Source organism: Lonchura striata, chromosome 11 (assembly GCF_050655825.1).
Source record: "Lonchura striata isolate lonStrDom1 chromosome 11, ASM5065582v1, whole genome shotgun sequence".
NCBI classification, from domain to species: Eukaryota; Metazoa; Chordata; class Aves; order Passeriformes; family Estrildidae; genus Lonchura; species Lonchura striata.
In genome coordinates this window covers 16,607,632-16,624,991 of record NC_140713.1, presented here as the reverse complement: position 1 = coordinate 16,624,991, position 17,360 = coordinate 16,607,632, and the positions used below count along the sequence as shown (strand labels likewise).

Below are 17,360 nucleotides of genomic sequence, written 5' to 3'. Positions count from 1 at the left end.
TTTCCTGCTTTTCCTTAGCTCATTCTCCACTTCTTGTCTGCCTAATGTTTGTAAAAGACCTCTTTACTTTTGTTAAACCTTTTACTTGACATGTCATGGTATAGTAAAACTTTTAACAAGGTTTATCTATGCAGCTACTCTGTGAATATATATTCTGACTGCTTCTCAACTGAATACTTCCTCACTTTCCTGTGATTTTTTTTTTAAGACTTACATCAACCAAACTCCTTTGTAGTCACATTTTCCCTTTAATCCTGTCAGTCAGGATTTACCTTTTGTAAAACTTGGCACCAACACTCTTCTGGTTTCACAAAATTCTGGAAGTTTTACAAAACATTTAATGCTTGCAACATATTTCATGGTTGAGCCAAATAATAATCTGGATTTATATGTTTAGAATGCTTTGTATTTCTGCCATACTGGCACTGTGTTTGCAACATTCCTTGGGGCTAAGTGTAAAAATAACCCAGAAATCTGGGATGAATATATTATTTTAAGAATACCAAGCATATACTCTGTAACAGTAAGTATATTCACATAGCATTCCTGAATGCTGTCCTCTAAATGAATTCCAAATGTGCCTGCTAAGCTTGCTAGATTCATGGTCTCCTTCATGCCTGTGTCAGCTGGTATTCATAGCAGCAATTGTCATACCATCCCTCTTGCAGGAGTAATAGGTAAATTGGTGGCTTTTCAGCTTATATCTTTAATCTAGGAACTCAGTAAATAGCTGCTTGACTTTTTGAAACAACAACAAAAAAATATACTAAATCTTTCTTAGACAACAAATGCATTATCACTATACTCCAAGATTTGGCAATATGAAGTATCTGGAGATTCAAGATCTCTTCAGCAGTTTTGTTGAGAACTTTCAGCTGCAAATGATTCATAGCCAAATGAAAAATGTTACTTACATCTGAGGTTGTTTATTAGTCTCTATGGTTACTTCAGGATTAATGTGTTCTTTCATCCTCAGCTTATACAGGCAATCAGATTCCTGCTTTTACCATCAATACACAATAATTGATTTGTACATAGGTTTTAGATTTCTGAATTACTAATAAGTTTACCACCACCACCTAAGAATAAGCCATTGCCATGACTAAAATGAGACAGGCCTGCTCTTTTCCTTTTTTTTTTTTTTTTTGGGGGGGGGGGTTTGTTGGGGTTTTTTTTGTTTTACCCTCTGGATCACACAAAGCACTGCACCATTTCACCATTTTCATCCTCAGTGCCCATCACAGCCACGGAGGCTGGGGCTGCCCCCAGCAGTCCTGTCCAGCCCACAGCACACGGAGAGGTTTCAGCAGCCTGAACGCCTCCTTTCAGCTCCAGCACGGCAGAGTCCTCAGGACAGCCAGCACCTCTCCTTGTGGGCACAGGGGATCACTTCCATCCTTACCCTGGGATGTGTGACCACAGGCAGAGGCTGTCTGAGCCCTGCCAGCCTGTTCTAACACTCACACAGTCTCTTCATAACCCTTCATGCCTACATTAATCTGGCAGTGCCTCAAGGCTCCTGCTGCTGTGCAGCCCTTTGCCCACACCCAGCACCCTCTCAGATGCCTGCTGGAACCCTCTAACCCTTCTGCCTCCAACAGTGTTAGAAAAATTATCTCTTCTGACCTTAGAAGTGTTGATTTCTGCTCCCTTCCTTAACAACCAGCTCTGCTGTGAGCTCAAAATCCAGTTCACGTATGCCTCCCTGCTTAGATGTCTCCTTAGATAATGTTAGAAAATACCATATTCATGTTTACCACGTCACCTCCACTCCCCTACAAGCCTCACTGTTGTTCCCATTATTGGTAGTGCCTTCCACTCGGTGTATCTGTCATTTCATTTTTAAGCTGCTTGTTCAGCACCGCTGCAGTGGCTCTCTGATCCCTATCACAAACTTCCTGTGCTAAGCACTGTCAATGCAGAGCAGCCTTGCTTCAGCTACAGTTTATAATCTTCCCAAGCAATGAGATAAAAACAGGGAAGAGAAAGCAAATTTGTGGAAAGCAAGAGAAAACAGCAGCTAGTCAGTACAGCCCAGAAAGGGAGACAGAATTCTCAACATGTGAACTGCTCCAGGGCCTAAAACAAACCAGCAGTTTCCCAACCTATCTTTTCAAACTGCTGTAGTCCTTCTTTCCCTCTTCACATGTACAACACTGCTAAGCATCTTGAGATTCAACTTGTAAGTGGAACTGGTAAAAAGGAAAAGCAGTTCTGTTCCCCTGTGCTGAAAGGGAGAGCTTTCCCTCTGAAGTGAAACTAAAATTAGCTCCCACATGCTCAGAGTGAAAGTGGATGTTTGCAAGCTAGGCTACAAAAATTCACCCAAAAACCCCACTTACGAAATAGCAGAAAAGAAACACAAACATATTTTTCCCAGTACTCAAAGGATAAGAGAAAAGTAGTAGTAATATGGCAGCGGGACAAAACTAAGTTATGTCAAGTTGCAAGAGATATAGAACAGGAAAATTAAGCAATTATTTTCTACACGCAAGCAAGAAAAAAAGAACCTACTTAGAGAAACTTGTTTTCTCTAATACTTTCCTCATAGTTTCCTACCAGCTGATGAAGTTCCTCTAAATAAATCATAACTGTTTTCTCTAGAAGGAAATTTCAGATGTAAAAATTCCAATGTCAGTGAAACACACCCTGTGCTAAAAGGAACAAAACTTATTCACTAGTGTATCACAACATGCATTTTTAGGTTTATCACCAAAAAGAGAATGAGAAGACAGAACACTAAAATCAGAGACTTTTTCAGAAAAGATAACAGAATTCAATTCTGTAGCTTTGGCCAACATATAATGAGAACTGCAAGAAAGCAGCATTATGGTTTACAATGCTATTAAAATTATTCTTTTCAAGATCAGTGTTAGACATTCAGAAACATACCTTACCAAAGCCTACTAAACAATTACAAATTCATTGCAGTAAATCTACATTAAACCTTTTAATACAAACATGGTACTTTCAAAGAGCCTACCTTTAAGTGAAGATGAGCTGTGACTACGGTGATTTATCTCCTCTCAGGGCCTGAGAGTACCAAAAATCCCCCAGTCCTTATCAGCCTCATCTGGGACCTTCACTCCTGTGCTCTGCCCACTTGCTTAGGAACTGCATTTAAGGTCAAACCCTCAGCTGCTTTCTTGGTCTGTCAGGACTTCATATTTCTGTCTATTCTTATCGCCACCACTTCTGATAGCTTTATTCCTTTTTATTCCACTGCAGAGAGAACCAACTGATTCTCTTTGAAAGTGTCAGGAACTGAGTTTCTGCAGTTACAGTAGCATAGCAAAGTCACCCGTTCCATTGCTAAGATCAGGTATAGCACAAGTCAAATAATTTTTGACCCTATTAGAGATATAGGACAGGAAAATTAAGCAATTGTTTTCTACAGGCAAGCAAGAAAAAGTAGTGATGAAACCAATGTGCCTCTGACCCCAATTTCCTAATAATGTCATGGGGAAGGAAAAAATATTTTTAAAGCTGTTAGATAAGCTTATTTTGGTTACATGATGGAGCCATATATAAGAACTCAAGTCAAATGAGGTTAACAGGTTAACAGTGAGAGGTTTTTTCCAATTGAGCAATGCTAAAAATAATGTTGGACAATTGAAAGTCTGATGTTACATCCTTTCTTAAAGCAACACTTCACAGTTTTGCAGAAACTTGTTTTTTAAAAAAACTGAAGAATTCAATCAATCTATGCTTATAGGACCATGTCAAGCTGAGTTTTAAACACCTCTGAAGACTTCCACCTCTCTGGACAAACAGTTTAACTGTTCGGTCACCTTTATGGTGTTTTCCTATATTTAAACAGTTTCCTGTACTTCCAATTTCTTCTTAATGTTTTTTGTGCATTCACTGGGCAACATCGAGTCTTGCTCCATCTTTGCTTCTCCCCATCAGGTGTTTACATATATCAGAAAGATCCCTCTGAGATTTATCATGAAGCTAAGCAATCTTTATTCTCCCAGCCTCTCCTCCCATGTTTGATAATCTAATTGTCTGATCCATTTCCTGACCCTTTGCTGGACTTACTCCATGTCCATCATGCACAGGGAAGCCCAGAGCAGGAGATGCCACTCCAGATGTGGTCTCAAGATCTCTCTTGACTTACTGGCAGTGTTTTTCTGAACACAGCCCAGGATGGTTGTCATTATCTGCCACACAGGCTCCTTGCTGCTCACATTCAGCTGCTTACCCATTAAGGACCCCAAAGTTCTCTCCTGCAGAGTTCTTTCCACCTGGTTGCTGCCAGCATGTGCTGGGGTTATTCCCACACCCTCTGGGCTGTGGCACTGGACATTCCCCTGTGAGCTTCATGTGACTTCTGTTTGTGCCTGCCTTCATCCTCCTGAGCTGCTTCGGAGGGGCAGCACACCCCTGACTATTAATCCAGGGAGCCTCCGAGTTTGGTGCACACACTGCCAAACGTCTGCCGCTGTATTTTGCTTTAAGAGGAAAACATGTCCTGGAGATGTGCAAATACACTTAATGCCAGTTGTTTCTCACAGTCATGGTCCTGAGCCTGCAGCTGGCATTTGTGCAAGCTGGGAAAACCACGGATTTTCCCCAAGCTTGCCTGTGTTAGGGGTTATCAGATTTTGCATGAATTAAAAAAGTTTCCTTTTCAATATTTGCCATAGAGCTGTCTGTTTAGATACCTGCTTTCATGTGCCACTGAAGCTGAGAGGAAATGGGAGTATTTGTCACTTGAGGACATGGATAAGCCTCGGGGGGGGGGGGGGGGTTTGTCTCTGGCAGTAAAATCGGGAAATTTACTATAGGTCATTTCTCTTTGCTGCCACTTCCTGGAAAGAACACAACAGAACAAAGTCCAACCAGTAGAAGCTATTCTGACTCATGCCACACTGCTATTTTCAGCTTTAAAATGCAAAAGTAAAAAAAGTGCAGCGATATTATTAGAACTGTTTACTTTTCAGTGAAGTTTGTTTGCCTGTATTAAAATAGATTAATCACTGACAAGTTAGAAGAGTCAAAATACCAATCCCAAAAGCTAATGCTGAATTACTGCAGCATTTTCTTCAACTGTAGGACTATTACTCTATTTTGGCTCCAGTGTCTTTGCTAAGGATGAAATGCTGCTTTCCAAAGCAAGCAGCACACGGGAGCACGGGGCACACAGCTCTGGGGATCTCCAGCCCCTGTGGGCACTGCCTGGGTGTCTCTTGCTCTGTGTGTCCCTGTCCTCTCATCACCCTCACAGGAAAAGTGATAGTGATCTCCATGGACTAAACCATGAAAAAATTTACTGGAAGTAGATGCCAAGCAGAAGTCAAGGAACTGTAATGTTCACCCTCCTCTGAGGAGCTTGTTTTCAATGTTACCAACTCAAACATTCAAAAACTCAGCCATTTAAACTAATATGCAGTAAATGAAACTATATGTAATAAATAATGTCTTGTGTTCTTTTCATTGTCTTCCAAAGTTTTGGGTCTGCAATGAATAGAATTTCAGATGGTTTTGATTTGGCAACCTCCAAACGAAAGCTGAAACTTAGCCCCTTGATTACTCCAAAATCTTTTAAAATTACTTTATTAACAATTTTTGTATTGAAGTTCCATAAGCAGATTTTTTTTTTCTTTTCATAAAAATACCTCCTTTCACTTTTTTAGGTGCTATCTCTTCACATCACTCATGCTGGATTCTACCCCAGGTAAAACTTTCAAGGTTGAGAAGGGCTCTTTTGGCATGCAAAGGGTTATCCAACTGGTGGTGGTAGAACTGTTGGGAAACCAAGGTAAATTCTCCACTTTTTACATCCTCTGTGTTAGTTGGCTGCTTTCCACAGAAGAGAAGGAAGTTCTCATCTCCAGCAGAGTTGGACTTTATTCTAGTTCAGTATGTTAATAACCAAATTCAAAGAATTTATGTCACCATAGGGAGAGTGCTTTCCTAGATGACTGCTGATGTTTACTGCAGCAATTCAGAAATCTTTCTTCCATGGCACTACATTTGAGTGGCCTCCAAGCAGGCTTGATTATAACAATACTTACAGGAAATCAGTAGCAATCTGTATGTTTCAGATGCTTTTAATCTACCTGTTGCTGCAACTTTAAAAAAAATCCAACCAAAAAAAAAAAATCTCAAAATTAACCCAAATCAGCCTTGAATGAAAGACAGCATTTGGTCGAGGTCGGACTTTTAAAAACATTGTTGTTGATGATTTGTACCCAGATGCATATTTTCACACTCCAGAACGGCCAGGTAGAGAAAAGGCAACATTCAGAATCAAGCCAATTAAAATGTTGCCCACTTTCTGCTGAAAAAATCCAGGAGACATTTCTAATGCCATGCATTTTCTAATGCAAGGCATCAGAAAATATATTCATGTTATGCTGTCCTAGAAGAAAGACTTCTTCTGGGGACTGGTGAATATGGCTGCAGTATTCCTCCCCCTGGGACAGACATCCTTAGGGAAGCAAACCTAAGGGAGTGCTCACCAAGTCTTTGCCTAGAAGAGCTTGGGTTTTGCTTGCTATGTGTGAAGGCTTTGAAAGGTGTTTATTAAAGCCTCACCTCTGCCACACATTCACAGCAAAGTCACACAATGCAGGCCTCTGACATTTCATCATTCACTTACTAGAACTACTTGTCTGCAGGTACATAATTGACAGACCTGGAGGTTTTGCATTCCTCCACCCTGTCTTAATACTGTTTAGGACACTGTGTTCCAAAACAGATCACAACTGCTTGGGATGAGGACTAGGGCACTTGTGACAAGTATGGTCCCCTAAGCTCTCTGCAGTCTGGGAGTTCTTCATCTTGTTCCAATTTACACAAATTATTATGTCACACCTGTTTAAGATTTCACTGTATAAATAATTGGGTAATGAATCAATACATTTCTGTGGTAGAATTTAACTAGCAGAGGTGCTTGATGCTACTCTTACAATGGAAATTGCCTAAGGCCAGAAGCTGTGGTAACTTTAGTCATCTCATTAATGACATTATGAAAGTTGTGAATATTTCCCAAAATCCCATGGTATGGGCATTTGAAGAAACAATTTTTTAACTAAACAAAACAAACAAACAAAATAGAAAAGGAAAGGTCAGTTCAACTGCAAAGCCATGAAATAGAAAAGGGACACCATAATTTTTTGTATCTTAAAGTATCCCATTACAGTGACTGAGTATTGTGCCTTTTTGGAGTTCTGTCTTCCAGAGCAAGATGATTAAATCATTGCCTGCACTCATGCACTGTAGCTCAGCTTTTATAAAACTGAACTATACAGAATTTGAATCTTGCAACTCTAAAACCTAGAGCATTTTAACATTATCTCCTTGTAAGTCCTCCTGAAATAGACAAGATGCCAAAGAAAACAGCACCTAAGAACCCACCTCTTTACCAAAAGTTATCCTGCCCGGATGCTCAACTGGAATAGCCAGATTGAGGAATGATGCTGGGAGCTCTTCTGAGATATCCAAGTGTAGTGTTTACTGAATATGCATGAGAGGCTTTGGTATTTGGGTCATCTCAATGCTTTAATCTTCTGGTCCTGTGTCATTATTTCACTATACACACTCACTCTATTTGTGCTTTGTCTTATGTCATGGTCCTTTAATGCTGCTGCTTGTAAAACCCTCATTTTGTTCTAAATTTGACTGTAACTGGGTCCACTCTTTGTGACTTTTATGAGGAGAAGACTTATAAATCACTTTTGTCTTAAACTGTTATTCTTTAGCTCTCATTATTATTCCTGCTTTCAGGATGCTAAGGTGTTGTTAAGAACACCTTTATATTCCCTATGAACTGTCTTAGCTTGTGAGTGAGTCACAAAAATAAGTTTGCATTAAGAAAGCAATTCTAGTTCTTCTTGTATTGTTGTGGTTGGGCTTTAAAAGACCTTATTTGGATACTTTGAAAGGTAAATAAATAAATATGATGGTTTTTAACTGCTCATTCTTTGACAACCTGAGGGTCAGTTTTGTTTGTCTTCTGAACAGAATAAAAACTGGTCTCTGGGTTTTTTTAGGTCCATGACTCTGCTAAAAGACTTGTGCTGCCATTTAGCATGAATGTACATGTAAGAAGTAACCTGCTGTCTCAGAATTCTTCCTGCAGTTATGGTCAGATGATCTCTGCCAAACCCTCTGTGATGGCTGGATTCACTCGCTAAAAAGAATCCTGCAAGCACTCACATAATGATCATTTTAAGTGCTGCTCTTCAGATTACCTCTCTGTTCACTGCTGTTTCCCCTTCCATATGGCTGGAAGTGCACTCGGTGGTATTTGCAGTGAAACTCATCTCTCCCTGTCCTTGAGAGCATCACTCAGCCCCTGGGCATCAGCAGCTGCTGGTTTTGGCAGGAGTGTCCCTCCTTCCCTACCCTCTGTATTGGGCTGCCTGTATGAATGAGTGCAATGCATGGGAGATGAGAATGATTCAATGTCTGTCTTACCCATTATTCTCTGCTGCAAGGTCCTATTCCAAGTATTTTACATCATTACAAGGAAAACCAACATCCAAACAAACACACCAATTGACAGTTAAACTAAACTTTTGTTTTCTTAACTGATTTCTGCACAAGACATGTCTGCCTTGTGGGAGCCTACAAATGATATCCTTGCCCATTGTTTTAAGCTTTCATGTTATGTGAGAAGCTTTAAATTTCTCTGGATAAATTAATTTTAGGTAAAATACTGATTTTTTTTATTAGCGTGTTTAGTTGATAATGATGTTTAATTAGGTGAGACCTGCACTGCAAATTGGCCTGTAAATTTCTGCTTTCTTCACATGTGGATTAAAATTAAGCTTTCTGGTTTTATACTGTGTTTTTTTTAAGCTGAAAACAATAGTCAAAAGGAGTAAACAAATGTGGTATTGTTCCAGTACTCTGTTTCCCTATCACATGATATTCTAAAAATACAGAAGTACCTAAAACTACTTGAAATGTCAAAGACTTTATGTAAAATGGAGTTCTTCAAATTTATCTACAAAGTTCCTCTGAAGAACTTTCTTTAATTAGCTGTATGGATTTTGAAGAGTTTGTGATTCTCTTGCAGCACAGTCTGAGCCAGACAGGCCAACACCTTATAAAAACATTTCTAATGTACTTTCCACAGAAGTATAGAACATGGACAAAAATTAATGCGGTGTTGATTAATCAAAGCCAAGGGAAGGCAGATCCTGTGGGGCCAGTAACACAACCTGACGTGCTTCCAGCCTTCTCTAGGATTGCCACAGGCCACTTTCCTCTCCTCTGCTGCTTCTGCTCCCCCATAGCAAATTTCCCTTTAGGAGGGGTGTGCTGGGCAGAGTTACTCTGTCAGCAGGACCCTGAATTCCCACTCGCAGTTGCTTCCTCTCAGGCCACACAGCCCTGGCCACATGATTTTGTGCCATAAGGGACTTTCCTGTGATCACAGGAGGATGAGCCAACAGCCTCACTCCCCTGCCCTCTCCCAGGGAGGGATTAGGGTTTGATCCAAAACCAACAGAAGTCTGTGGACAGAATCTCATTGGCCGACGCTGGTTTTAAGTCAGACTCTATAAATAGAGAATTGTACATGAATTTTGGTCAACTGAAACAACTGCTCTCTCTCCAAGTTTCCACCTTGCATCCAGCAGAACCATCAACCTTCAGTGGGAATGTGTATGCTATAGGCCTAGCAGGAGCACAATTGTGAGGTTTTCACACAATTAAAGGTATGCAGAGCTTTTGTCATTTTCTAGCCCAGCCTCCTGCTAAAGGCAGGACTGCTGGCAGTGCTGGGTCAGCTCAGCCATGGCTTTGTTTAGCTAAGTTAAAGGACCTTTAAAGGATGGAACCTCTGAAACCTGAGTGGCTCATAAAGAAATGCATTACTCACCTGGTGATTTTTTTTTCTACCATCTGGCTTCAACCTCTGAAGTTGAGACACCTGCCTATGCCAATGGTGGTTATCTGCCACTATGGAGAAGATTTTGTCTCTGCCCTCATAAGTGACTTTCCTTTCAAATAGCTGTAGGATTCTAACTGATCCCCCCCCCAGCCTGCTGCACCTGCAGGCAAGGCTGGCCCTCTCAGCCTCTCTTGTAAGGGTTGTGCCCCAGGGCCCATCTGTGTATTGTGTCCTCTCCAGTTTGTCAACATTTTCTTTGAACTGAGGGCCCTAAAGCTGACTCCAGTATTTCAGCAGCAGCCTCACCATTTCTGGGCACTGAGGCACCGTGACCTATCTCACTTTCCTGACTGCATTTCTAATGCAGCCCAGCATGTAATTTTCTCCTTTTGTAATAAGAGCACACTCCTGGCTCATGACCAGCTTGACTTTCACCCTAACCCCTACATCCTCTTTGGGAGGGCTGTCTGATAGCTCATTGAACCTGACTTCTCTGTAACACCATATCACCCTGTGCCTGCTCACCCTCCTACCAGAAACCCAGCATTTATTTCCTGCTTTAAGATCAACTTGGCTTAAAAAGTTTACAGGGTTTTTAACTTGTGCTGCCAGCTTGACCCACTGCAGAGATCAGCATCAGATGTGCAGTTTGATCACAGCTCCACATAATTCTGTACCTGAGCTGTATCCAATAATGGTATTTTACATTGTTGTACACTTTTCCCTCTTGGTATTCCTTGATGTGGAAGAAGTAGCTGTCCAACCTCTGTTTCTGTAATCGCTGTTATCTGCAGCCACTAAAGAGTTACAGTTCGTGTATGTGACCAGGAAATGTTAAGTGTTTGCAGGCGGCCAATAAAGAAGAGCTCAGCAGCCCGGCTGACTCACCGGCAGGAAATCTGGAGCCGCGTCTGAATGCGGCTCAGAGCCGACACACGCTTGGGACCGCGGCAGTTTCGCTCCATCACTCCATCGGTTCATGTTTCTGTTTCCAGAGGTAAGTTGATTTTTATTTCCAGTTTCTTTCCCTGAGACATCTGCATTTTCTTTCATAGTTAGGAAGTGTCTTTGGCATTAATTAATTTTTTTTAATTACCTTATAATTAGAAACTTGAAATAAATGGCTTTGTAGCAGTCTTCTTCGTGCCTCTGCCTGCACAGCTGGGCAAGGATGGCAAAGTTATCCGAGACTTTTAGTGTCTTACTAAAAAAAATAATGTAAACCGTTTCCTTGCATAGGTCACCTCTGGAATATTGACTTTGAGGGTTGATAATAAAATTTTTAATAGATATGGGAGAAAAAGTATTTAAAAGAGCAGAATTGAAAAAAAAAGTCTCGGTACCTTGCAATACGAAGATGTAGAAACTCAGACACAGGGAGAATGGTGCTTAGCATGTCATGACATGATTTGTAACAATAAAGATTGAAGTACTTTCTGTTTTGATTTTAAAAATCTCCAGTTTTATTAGATTTTGCAAATCCAAAATAGGAGCTGATGATAGCTTTAATTTTTGTCTAAGTAGTCAGTTAGCAAGAGTTAAAAAATGCTTATATTATTACTTGATTCAATTTTACATAAAAATAAATACTTCAAGGTGGTTTAGGTGGTAAAACCATTATTTGGTCTTCCTTGCACTATGGTTGGAGTTGAGTAATTTTTTTTTGCATATTTAAATTATTAATTATTGCTGTATAGAATAAAAATGAGACATAATTTTGCTTCTGCCAGCATTTTGATTACCTCCTTTGAATTCAGGATTAGTACATTTGTGAGTTCTGTCTTTGCAACTTTAAGGAATAAATCACTCATTTAGAAAATTACCTTCCTTCAGAGGAACCATTTCAAATTTTATGAAATTTTTAGCCTCCTCTCTTAAGGAAACTTCAGAGAAACACCCAAGGCAGTTATTGCTTTCAAACTACAATAATCTAACAAAAAAGCAAAAAGTTCAACTGTGCTTTCCTACCAGAATCATATATAGTTAAAGCTCAACTGGTAAATCAGCTGCTGCTTTTTGCATTTTGATTGTTGTTAGAGGCAAAACTGAGCTTATATTGTGAATGTGCCTGCAGGACAAGACTGAAATTAACCAACAATAAAATGTTCATTAACTAGAAGCAATATCACAAGCAAATTTATCTTCAGGCTTTTTTCAATTTTGCTTGTGGAGAAAAAGTTATCTGGGCTTTGAGGCCTTCTGCATGCAAGGAGTTCTTTTTGTAGAGCACACCTCAAAGGACACAATTCTCACTCAACAATCCTTCACAGTTACTTCATTCCCCTCGTTGGTTCCTTTTCCAGCCCTGGTCTGCTGGACCCCAGAGGGAATATTCCAGCTGAGGAGGTGGGACTCACTGTCTGCAGTAATCCGTACCAGTGCCAGCTGGTCAATGCCATCTGTTATCTTAGATTGCATGTTTTCCTCCTCTACCACTCACTTTTTGGCTCTCTCCAGTCCAATGGAGCTTCAGAGATGGAATTAGAAGTGTTACTCATGCAGTGATGCTTTGCAGAAGTTGTCTCCAATCCATGTGTGTGTTGCCATGCAAAGGGCCTGAGAAGTGCAGCTGGCCCCAGAGAGGTCTGGCACAGACACTGCACTGCCCAAATTACTGGCAGCTACAAAGACATAACTCAGAATTCTGACAGGTCACAACAGCAGGAAATGTTCCTTTTGCTTTTGTATTTACTTATGATGTATTAAAGATGATATGCAAGAATGATGCAGAATGTGCTGTCATCAGTTATTGAATAATTGCCTTTTTTATGAAAAGTGGAGAAATTATTTGCCTGATATGCAAATGTAAGATGCTAGTTTGTTGTCTACATAATTTATATAATGTTAATATCACTTTTCATATTATAAATACTGGTCTACTATTTTAAAGGCATCAGATAGAAATAATGATGAGCAATTAATTAGCACCTTGCAGCTTCAGATGGCAAATTATGGTCCAGACACTCCTTTGCAATCAGTGCATTTTTCTTCTTTTGGAAGGAAAGTCTGACACAGAGTGGTGAAAGGAAGGCTGTTGGATTAGTTATTTTGGAAGTAAGGGGCAGTGCAACTTCACTGTGCTTTGGTAATTGTGACAAAAAGACCTCTTAAATTTTTTTTTTTTCTGCCACATTTTTTCCCCAAGCCAGCCATCAAGAAATGGCCAATCCATTACCTGTGGTAGGCCAGGAAGATTTGGAAAGCTTTACCTTGACCAGGACAGGCTCAGGCTTTGCACTCAAAGCCTTTCATATTTCCTGGAACACTCCCATCTCTGTGAAGCTGCTGACCAGCCAGGACACTACAGACAGGTATGGGTCTTACCTGCCCAACCCATCACACAGGTGGGCAGCACAGACCTGCAGTGCTGGCACCAGAACAAATCCTGGCATCTCCAGGAGCACCTGATCCCTCAGAACATCTCCATTCCTGAAAGGGAGAAATTCTGACCAGCCAAGAGGCAGCCTGGAGGCAATTTTACTGACAAACAAGCTCAATAATTTGGATTTATTATTAAAATAATACTAGCTTGTGCTCAATCATAGGGTTCTCTCTCATTTCCACATCCTACACTCTCATCTCCTGCTGAAGTTCCCTTTAATCTAACCTGCCTTTGACTTCTTTTTTTTTCAGGGAGTGGAAGTTGCTACTTCAGGACATAGCAAGTGTCAGATGCTATGAGTCTGAACATCTCCTGCCTTTCCTTGGGATTTACCAGTGTCATGGACTTGTGGGGATAGTGACTGAATGGATGAACAATGGATCCCTCCACTCCCTCATCCATGAGGTAGATAAACAATGTCATCTTTGAGATGATAAAATTAATTACAAGATCAAAGAACAATGTAAATTATGGACAGTAGTCCCTATCTGTTCCATAACAGTTTCCAATCTGTTCTTCAGCTTCTGCATTGTGCTTCTGTATTGTGGTTGTTTGTTGTCAAATGAAAATGGGAATAGCAACAACTTCACAGTACCAAAACCTGTATTTTGTGTTACTCAGCATCAGCTGTACCCAGAGCTTCCCTTTCCCTTACTCATAAGGATCCTGTCGGATGTGGCTGAAGGGCTGCATCATCTTCACAGCCTTGAAGCTGCTCTCTGCCACTGCAGCCTGAAACCTTCCAACGTGCTTTTGGATGTGCAGTACAGAGCCAAGGTAGGAGCTGCTACTTTTAGTTCATTAACATGGAATCCAGTGATTGTCCTATTCTTGCATATATTGAGCTTAATAGACAACATTTCATACCAAGACTTGTTTTATTGTTACTAAAATTACTTTTGCTTGCATTTCTGTAGATATCAGATTATGGCCTGACCAACTGGAAGAAACAGCAACTGAGGTCAGACCTGCAGAATTGCCAGCATAGAAACTGCCAGGATTTAGTGTATCTTCCCCCTGAAATACTTGAAGGAGGCCTCCCTTCCCAGAAAGGTGATATTTACAGGTGAATGGAGTTTCTAAGGGCATGTCATACCTGGTCCATGCTGCACTCTACAATGCCACCAATATGCTTATAACACTTATCTTCAAAAACATTACAGTAAAAATGCCAGACATACATAATGCAGTAGGATAGTATGGCATGAGGCCAACTACAGCAGTAGTGAATTAGATTGTAAATTCCCATATTTGGTGAAGCAGATACCAAGATTAAGAACTGTTCTCAAAGTAAGTCATAAAAATGTTTATATAATGGACCTAAATGTTTTAAAAGTGTAACAGCTGCCAAAACTTTCAGCTATATTTAGAAGCCTCATAACTGCTTCACATAGTTTATAAGTGTGAGCTGTTGTCAGCTTTAGTTTCAGAAAAAATTGTTTATGCCTAGATCAGGCCAGGTAAAAATAAGACTTTTCCCTCAATAGTGTTCCATTAAGATCCTGTGGAATCACTGCTGGGATAGGTTGCTGTAATACTGAAGCATTTGTGATTTTTAGCAAGGAGGGAGATTACTCACTGCCACATGTCCCTTTTGGGTTTGTGACATGCACTGTGGCTGCCTCAATAAATGAGAGGACCTCAAGGTGCCACTGGTCTGGATGGACATACACTGTCATGGCCAGCACTCAGAGCTGTAGGCTAGTATTTTAGATAACTTCTAAGGAGACCAATCTTCTGATTTCTGAGCTTGTGTGAAACCTATAAATTTAAAATCCTGCTTTATTGTCATAGAGGCAGTCTCTAAGATGAGTCAAATAATGCATACACTTGAGGAGACCTATAAATGACTAGCCTCATGTTGTTCACAAATGCAAGTTTTGCACAGGAAGAGTGAAGCCTTGCTTTCAGATAGCATAAATAATTTTTGAAAATTGTATTCATATATATGATTTAATGTATACATTTATTATATAATACATTATATAGTAATATACTGGGATGTGACTGAGTTGCATGAGATACATCTAAACAGTGATGAAACAAAGCAAAAATTTGTTGTCATACATGAAGTACAAGTACATTTAAGTTACATGTATGTCCACATTACATTAATACTTTCCAGATTCTCATGTGAAAGTAAGGCAGAAGAGGAGGCTCTTTTAACCACTGTAAGCTGTAATCACTACAGCAAGATATATAAAAATGCAGATATGTTTATCCTATAACTGCCTCTTCCCCTTTTGATTGCTTTGCTTCTTATCTGTAGACTGTTTTTTCTCATCCAGCAGCCTCTTCTTTTCTGCCTCTGATTATTGATCTTTTTTATAGCACTGTATTTTATAGCATCTGAGTTGTGGGTTATATATATAGATCTATGATCCCAATGCAATTACTCCTAGCATGCTGGAAAAGGAAAAAGGTATTTGGAGTCCCATCAAAATTTGCTGAAGAAAATAGAAACATAGTACGTCAGAACCAAGTTTCTGTACATTAACTGATGTGCTTGTTGGTACCTGCTGAAAACTCCAGTTGATACAGAAATTAGCTGAAAACAAACCAGTAATGATAGAGAAAGGAGAACAGAACTTGATGATTTTATAAGAGCAACTCAACTGAAAACTGAAAAAAGGTCTCATCGAATTAGAAAAGACTTGGGTAGACTTCATAGTGAAAAATTTCTTTCTCTTAAAGCAATAAACTTGCATTTGAAACTGAGAACATAGATACAGATTGCAAACTAATGATGTTCTTTCACTGTTTTCTTGTTTCTTGTTTTTTTTTCAGTTTTGGAATCCTGTGTTGGGAGAGCCTCAGCAGACAGAAACCTTTCGAAGGTATTTATTTTAGATGTCAGACTTTGTGCTGTCCATATCTTGTCCACAAATTCCCTTTTTATAGTGAAATTATGATATAAACAGTCTTTCCAGATGTCCCTTTGCCTTCTCTTGCTGTTACAGCACAAAGCTTCACATTAGAGGATGTAAATACAATTCCTCACCAAATCCTAAATGTTTCCAAAGAAGCTGCTCTTTCTGAAGGGAAAAGGCAGAGCTTCTTTCCCCACTGGTATCATCAATCTGTGCTTGCTGAAGCACTGCCACTTAGTTGGGTTTTCCATGGACCATCAGTGGGAAGGAATATCATTTCATATTTGTCAGCTGGAATTTTAAAATCAGTGACAAGTATCTAACTGAATGAGCAGAATACTCATATTTACAGTTGCTGTGAGTTTCAAATACCAATCCAGAAATGTCAGTTCATGATGAATTATATCAAGGAATCAGGGAATCTTGCTTTCTTAGATGAAAGTGTGAGCAGTTTTAGAGAACTTAGTTTGCAAAGCATTGCATGATAATTGTCACTGTTTAGGAGCAATCCCTGTTTCATGGAAGTGGAGATCAGTAAGGGCTTCTTTGCTATGGGCTTCATTCTGCATGGCAAAACTTATTGAAGGACTCCTGTATTTTACAGGCTGAGGGCCTTCAAAAAATACTGTATGGAATAATATCTAAATGCCCATACAGCTTATGGCTGCCATCTTGAGGCTGCTCAAAGTAGATTTCTTTTTTTTACAATTCTTTTGTTCTGTTTTCCTAATACAAGTGTAAAGTTTTATATAAAACACTGCTTAAAATAATAGCATGTATTCCTGAGGGATCTGTGCATGTAGTTTACAGTACAAGTTTACATAACCATTTGTGACTCAGTTTTGGACAGAGTTCTTTATCCTGAAAGGTCATGTTGCAATAAGCAGCTATAGCTACTGTTAAAGGCTAGCATATCTACTTAAAAGAGTATTAATATATTTTTCCTTTTAAAAAAGCAGTCTTTGTTTTAAAATACACAATATGACTTACATTTGATGTAATTTTAAGAGGTCTCTAATATTTTTTGGCAGTGATATTTTCTTTTAAATTGTAGGTCAAACAACCCTGCTTGATGTTTTGAGAGGAATCTGCAGCAGTTTGCGGCCAGGCATTTCAGAAAAGTTCATACCAAGCAATTTGCCTGAGAGGAATAGACTGTTGAACCTCATTGCTCTGTGCTGGCATCAAGAACCAGATTATAGGCCACATACTGCAGGTAACATTCCGGATTTCTTTCCGTGCAAGATCTGTAATGGAG

The 17,360-nt window shown here is 39.8% G+C and overlaps 1 protein-coding gene and 1 long non-coding RNA gene across 6 annotated transcripts in view; one reads left to right on the top strand and one right to left on the bottom strand.

The window, feature by feature from the left end:
* Window positions 1–1,158: 1,158 nt before the first annotated feature.
* Window positions 1,159–17,360, bottom strand: part of LOC146766429 (uncharacterized) — a 34,999-nt gene continuing 18,797 nt past the window's right edge. For both annotated transcript variants that reach the window (XR_014957909.1, XR_014957910.1), the window contains one exon: window positions 1,159–17,360. This exon is cut by the window's right edge and continues 14,439 nt beyond it. This is a non-coding gene — a long non-coding RNA (uncharacterized LOC146766429).
* The window catches only part of LOC110473027 (receptor-interacting serine/threonine-protein kinase 2-like), a 13,747-nt gene continuing 7,100 nt past the window's right edge, over window positions 10,714–17,360 (top strand). For all 4 annotated transcript variants that reach the window (XM_085589648.1, XM_077786337.2, XM_085589645.1 and 1 more), the window contains exons 1-7: window positions 10,714–10,847; window positions 12,996–13,161; window positions 13,484–13,637; window positions 13,854–14,009; window positions 14,150–14,298; window positions 16,020–16,069; window positions 17,157–17,318. In XM_085589648.1, coding sequence (XP_085445774.1) covers window positions 10,766–10,847; window positions 12,996–13,161; window positions 13,484–13,637; window positions 13,854–14,009; window positions 14,150–14,298; window positions 16,020–16,069; window positions 17,157–17,318 — 919 coding nt within the window. In that variant the 5' untranslated portion in view covers window positions 10,714–10,765. The remainder of the gene's footprint in view (window positions 10,848–12,995; window positions 13,162–13,483; window positions 13,638–13,853; window positions 14,010–14,149; window positions 14,299–16,019; window positions 16,070–17,156; window positions 17,319–17,360) is intronic.